Genomic DNA, 5,814 nt, shown 5'->3' on the forward strand with positions numbered 1-5,814 from the left:
GGAATGTTAATGAAACCAACACGGTATTTAATAACCCCTCCTTGACAGTTTACCAACACAAACGTGAGCAAGGCAGAAGAATGAAAAAAATATTCTGGTTCATACATGCCATTTCTCCTTCCAGCCACAAAATCTCTTTCTTACTTGCTGTAATTTTAAGGGAAGTTAATAGTTAATAAAAATACCAATGCAGACCCCTCAATTTCTTCATTTTTTATTATCACTGGTCTTTTCTTGAACTAATTTGCACCTACCCTTCATCTTGCAGGGTACAATAACTGATCCATCTTTTTGCTCAGCATTCAGTGGAGATAATGCTGGCTGGTGACTAGTACTAAGGCCAGACTTCTACTGAAATTTCCCTGGAGATTTGCAGGTTTTTTGTTTTCTGCTGTATTTGGAAAGACATTACTTACGGCAGAGTAGGTCTATTTTATTTGATTCCTATTGGAACTAACAAATGCAATCCCTGAAAAATCATTCATTCAAAGTGAGGCATTTAAAAGCATTATCAGCTTGTTTTCTCCCTGAATAAAATCACATATTTCAGATTTTTAGACTTTGAGCTGCCTGTAATTCATTCTGTCTTCTGTTAGCACCCTGGTCAGTGCTGTCTATTCTTTGTGATTTTGTTCTCAGTCGATGGTTGTTTCCCATATCATAAACACTGTAAGATCCCATAAGACATCCTCTTTCTCCACAATTCAACAACCTGAAATTCAGCCTGGGATCTGAAAGTCACGTGTGGCTTTTTTCTGTTTTGCATTTTGCAAGTGAATAAAGGCTTCTAGTAGTCAGATGATTTCTCTGGTGACATTGGTACAACTCTGGTACTATTCGTATACTTGGGCAAATGTCAGTGATAGGTGTTAACACTGCCATTTTGCAAGCAGTTTTGCTTCCATAAAAGACAGAGAAGTACAAACAAAACTACATTTTCTGCTTTCTTTAGAGTTCTGTTTGTTACACACTTGCATTTAGGAATGAAATGCAGTTATCAGTGTATTTTGAATATCAGTGTTAGAAAGATTAATTTTGATTGTGCTGAAGACAGAAATGTTGAAAATCAATTTTAATCACAACTTTAACAGGCAAAGAACAACTGCAATTCTGACCCAAGAGAGAATTAGTCATTTGACTACTTTAGGGATGTAACTGAAATTCCAGTGAATTAAAAGGAACTTTTCCATTGATTTTCTTCAGCTTTGAGCTGGACCTTTAATAATTGGAAATGAGACAGACTTTATGCTCTCTCAGGACTGCCTGTCTCTCCCTTTTTGTGACAAAGAACTGATCTGAAGGCACTAGTCTTTAAGACATGAACTGAGAAATTGATTTTTTTCAAGATGAATCCAGAAGGATAAGTTTTCATCTTGTAATTAAGACGTAATAAAATACTTACTGATGGATTCTTTGTTGGCTGAATGGAGCAGTATAGCAGTCATTCTCCTCCAGATCCGGCAGTGTCTCCTTGTCCAGTTTCATTGGCTTTCTAGGTAACCATCCTCGAAACCTGCTTATTTGTTTCTCGATCCTGCAGAACATGAAAAGTGTAACCATTTGAGATAGTGTTTTTTCATTGTGTTACAGAGCATTTACAAAGGACACACGCTGGTGAAGCAGGCCACTTAATATTTACAACTAGAAAAGATGCAATATCTTTTTTGACTTTTTTGAAACACATCAAATTATACATGCTGAACTTGATTATTCATAACCAGCTTTCAGCAGAGGAACATCTTATTTTGTCTCAACAGAAATGCAATGCTGATGGTACATGCTGCTATAAATCTTATTAAGCCCAGTAAACTCTTTGAAATGCTCTAAACCCTTCTTTCTCAGCTTTTCAGTTAGTTTAAATTTCAGGGTTAATTGACACTTGAGACTTCAGACACATAACATTAGAACAGCAGAGAGTGTGACAGAGAGCTTTGGCAGCTAAAACCTAGCAAGCTGCATCTCTTTACTTCTCTCTGTATGGATTCTCACCTTGCAATTGATGCTAAAAAAATAGGCTACTTTTCGTTAATTTGGTTCAGTTGTAGCCTCTTGCAATAGCGCAACCTCCATGAAACCAGGAGTAAAGACTGAAGTGGTAGAGAGTCTTTGAGGCACTGTGTGAATTAAGAACACAATTTTTTCCCTAATGAGGCCAACAAGTGTTCTTAAAGAAGAGATTTAAGAAGGATATTATTACCAGATCTTTCACTCTCCTCATTCATTTTGGCCAACCCTACAGTGCCTCATCACTCCAGGCACTCTGTTGTTCTTGTGTAGGTTGCTCTGCTTTCCAAACAGAGACTCGAAGAAGTGATAAAACACAGCAGATTTTTAACACTGTGTATCTGTGTTTGTTAGCAGCAACACCACTCTTTCAACTTTTTATTTTGGGAAATGCTCCTGTAGAGTACAAAGTGTACGCTGATGGCTGATGGCACTGGTGGAGTGAGCTGGAGGCAATTTAGGAATCTGGTCAATTTTGGAAGGAGATAACTAGGTGTGTTTTTCCCTAGGTATGGCTGTACTGTATGTTCTGGCCCTTGCAGAAAGGCTTTGCAACCTCCTCAGACTTGCTCTGGGTTTGTAATAAAAGTCCTCTTTAAAAAATTTTGTCTGAATGTTAGTTCAAAAAATGGACTAAGGCTTCAGTTACTTGCCATCTTCACTGAACTAGGAGTAAAGGAAACGGATACTTTTACTCGCATATCTGAGTTTTACCTAAATGAAAAGAAAGCTGTATATGGTTTCTTTTTTTCCTCACTGAGACTGTTCAGTCATAGCTTTTCCACCTCAAGTAGCTATTTATAGACCCGAACATAAAAATTGAATTTAACCAAGTGTTCTCATCACTCAGGAGCTAAAATACCAGAAAAAGTTCATACCTCTTCCCAGCTGACTTCAAATCACATCCTGACTCATAAGAAAATGAATGGAAAGCAAAATTTCATACACCACATATAAATATTACAATCTTCATCTAGTCCTTCCAATCTGTTGCTTTAGTCAAAGCACCCATGTCTTGACTAAAATCAGGACAAATTCCAAAGTTAACAGACACTACAGTATTTATTGTAAGGTAGGAACAGGAAGTGGGGGAGCATCAACAATCTTTAGAAGAATTGTGAGTGTCTGTTAGGCTATGAAAACTAGGTAAAATGCCTTAACTTCACAAAGTACCCATTTGGTGCTTACTAATATAAAGAATTAAATACTGTAATGTGAAATCAATACTGGTACTCTCAAGTCACAGGACACTGTGGTGGAATTTAATATACAAAATTTTTTTTAGTATGAATATACAGCAGAGTGATAGTATGTGATTTGTTTTCCCATGAATATTCACCTGACGTTCTCTGCAAAGTGACGGATCTCCAAAATGCAGATTTTTCAAATTTAATCCTTCTCTGAGAGGTGCATGGGAATTTTTCCGACCTCAGAGTGACACAGTAGATCAAATGCAAAACCCTTTTGAAAACTACATCAACAGCACTGTGGCAAATTGCAAGTTTTACATTGCATTAAGTCAGACATAAACTGGGCATCAAACATATCCTTAAAAATATTTAATAACTGAATGAAAGCATTTCAAAGATTCTTGAAAAATAATCATCTTTCAGGCTCAATAAAGTTACACCAGAGATGAAATTGGTTCATTGCCTTCCTATCTACCAACAAAGTACCAAGCATCCCCACAGGTGAAGCAATAAATAAATAATGCCTTTGCTATTACAACTAAGCAAGGTGTATGAAAATGAAGAAAAAAAAAAAGCTGTAACTGTGGTATTTTAACCCCAAGAAACTCCTTAATGAGCTACATGAAAAGAATGATACGGTATTTGCACTAACAGACTTACTTATTCTTCTTTAAGAGGATCCATCAATTGAAAAATATTTTCTCATTCCTTAAAAATGGCAACACTGATAAAATAAATTGCCTCTTTCACATTGCAGATGCCTTAAAAATGTAACCTCTGTTTTTGTTTTTTTGCAGATGTCCTAGGGTGCAATCAATCCCTCCACCTTTCCTACAAACAGAGCTAATAAACTTTTCCTTCCAGCCTGACCTTAACCATCATTTTTTTTATTGGGTCCAAGTGAACATAAACTTGTCTGGCATAAGAATTGTACTCACCTATTCATGAACTTGTATCGGCGGTGCAGGTAATAGATTTTTCTCCTGGAAGAACAGCAAAAATGAAGCCAGTCGAGAAGAAAACCCATCGTCAGTTACAGTATGAACTAGCAAGGAAGGAAAGGAGATTGAAGACAGAAGCCTGTAAGAGGTGGAGGAAGAGACTAAAGAGGGATTAACAGAACTGTCACAGGAAGCCACACAGACTTTAGTGGCATTTGAATTGCAGGAAGGTCATGATTGTCTTCCCCTTTTCTGCTATTTGTCATGTGTGAAAGATGGAGACCCAAAGATGTTTCTATTTCAAAGTAGTCTGTACTGTGTTGCAGGAGTTCTATAGGACTGGTACAAATATGGATAAATTATCTCAGATCCACTAGGGAGTTATTAAAGCTCCATTTGGTGAAACACAAGGAAGAATCACTTGGAACAGCCAGGAAAAACAGTACATGATGCTGCAATATGCCATAACACATGCAGTACAACCCGTGGCTAGTGCTTGCTGTTGGGGTCACACCCCTGGAACAGAATATGTAGGCTACACAAGCAAATGAGAATGTGCTCAGCACTCAGCCCGCACCCCTCGCCCCAGGAATGCAGTCACTCTCTCTGCCCCTCATACAGTCACAGCTGATTTCTGTTGTTGGCACAGTAAGCTGTGTGGGAGCGCACACGGGTAACAAGTGAGCAGACAAGGGTGCACGAGCAGAGGCATGCTGACCATACTCTCAGCCTGCTTCCTAACCAGCCCCACGGGGCAGAGCAGCCCCCTAACTATCCTGCGTAGATCCAGGGCGGGAAGTCCACCTCATATCTCACACTGCTGCTGGCAGATCCTGTTCACCTCATACATGCCTATAACACCACAGCTGTCAGGGTTTGGCCTATCAGCAGAGAGAGCACATCTTCATGAGAGTTAAGAAAATCTGAGGGCTTTTAGGTGTGGGCTTGGGACTGATACTTCATACTGGAAGATTTGAATGTGTGCCTGAACTCTGGTTATCTCAAAGTCAGCCTCTGGAGGTCATTGCTAAATCAAGGTGGTTTCTGTGTATTCTGAGAGGTTCCATTGTATAATGAACTGTACCACTTGTGGAATATGAAGGGCTCACACCACACGTATTCTGAATATTCATATATATTAAATGTAGGAATGTTGTTAGTGCCTTAGAGGCAGGCATGGTTGGGAGCTTTCTAAAATTAGACAGCACTGGTGTTTTATAAACTACAGAAAAAAACCATTTAGTATTCCAGGTTAATTTTCAGAACGTATAATTCAAATACTGCATAATATTTTGACATTATTTTTGTTATCATTGTCCATATTGTGCAGGCAAAGTGAAATTTTGAAAATAATTTCTTGTTGGGATCTTCTTTGACCAAGTCCTCCACAAGGCAGTGCTATTTATCTGACTCTACTCAGCAGGAGCAGAGAAGGGTCAAAGGTAATTGTTCCTGAAGATCCCATACACTTCTTGATTTTCCTTCAAATATGCAGAAGTATTCACTGTTTTGGCACCCTCACTTTGAAACAGCAAAGATTTTATTCACTGATGCACAGACCTTGGACAATTCCAACCTAAAATATTGGAAGCTGTAAACAATCAGCAGCCCTTAAAACAAGGTGTTACACAAGGGCACCTGTAAACAGGCAGTCTGGACTAGTGGACAATTTGTAAAAT

The 5,814-nt window shown here is 38.5% G+C and overlaps 1 protein-coding gene across 1 annotated transcript in view; it reads right to left on the bottom strand.

The window, feature by feature from the left end:
* Positions 1 to 4,221, bottom strand: part of ANO4 (anoctamin 4) — a 63,262-nt gene extending 59,041 nt beyond the window's left edge. Inside the window, exons 1-2 of the mRNA XM_010144838.1 lie at positions 4,133 to 4,221; positions 1,403 to 1,534 (exon numbers count right to left, since the gene is read on the bottom strand). Coding sequence (XP_010143140.1) covers positions 1,403 to 1,534; positions 4,133 to 4,221 — 221 coding nt within the window. The remainder of the gene's footprint in view (positions 1 to 1,402; positions 1,535 to 4,132) is intronic.
* Between the last annotated feature and the right edge of the window lie 1,593 nt (positions 4,222 to 5,814).

The sequence above is a fragment of the Buceros rhinoceros genome, unplaced genomic scaffold (assembly GCF_000710305.1).
Source record: "Buceros rhinoceros silvestris isolate BGI_N320 unplaced genomic scaffold, ASM71030v1 scaffold17960, whole genome shotgun sequence".
NCBI classification, from domain to species: Eukaryota; Metazoa; Chordata; class Aves; order Bucerotiformes; family Bucerotidae; genus Buceros; species Buceros rhinoceros.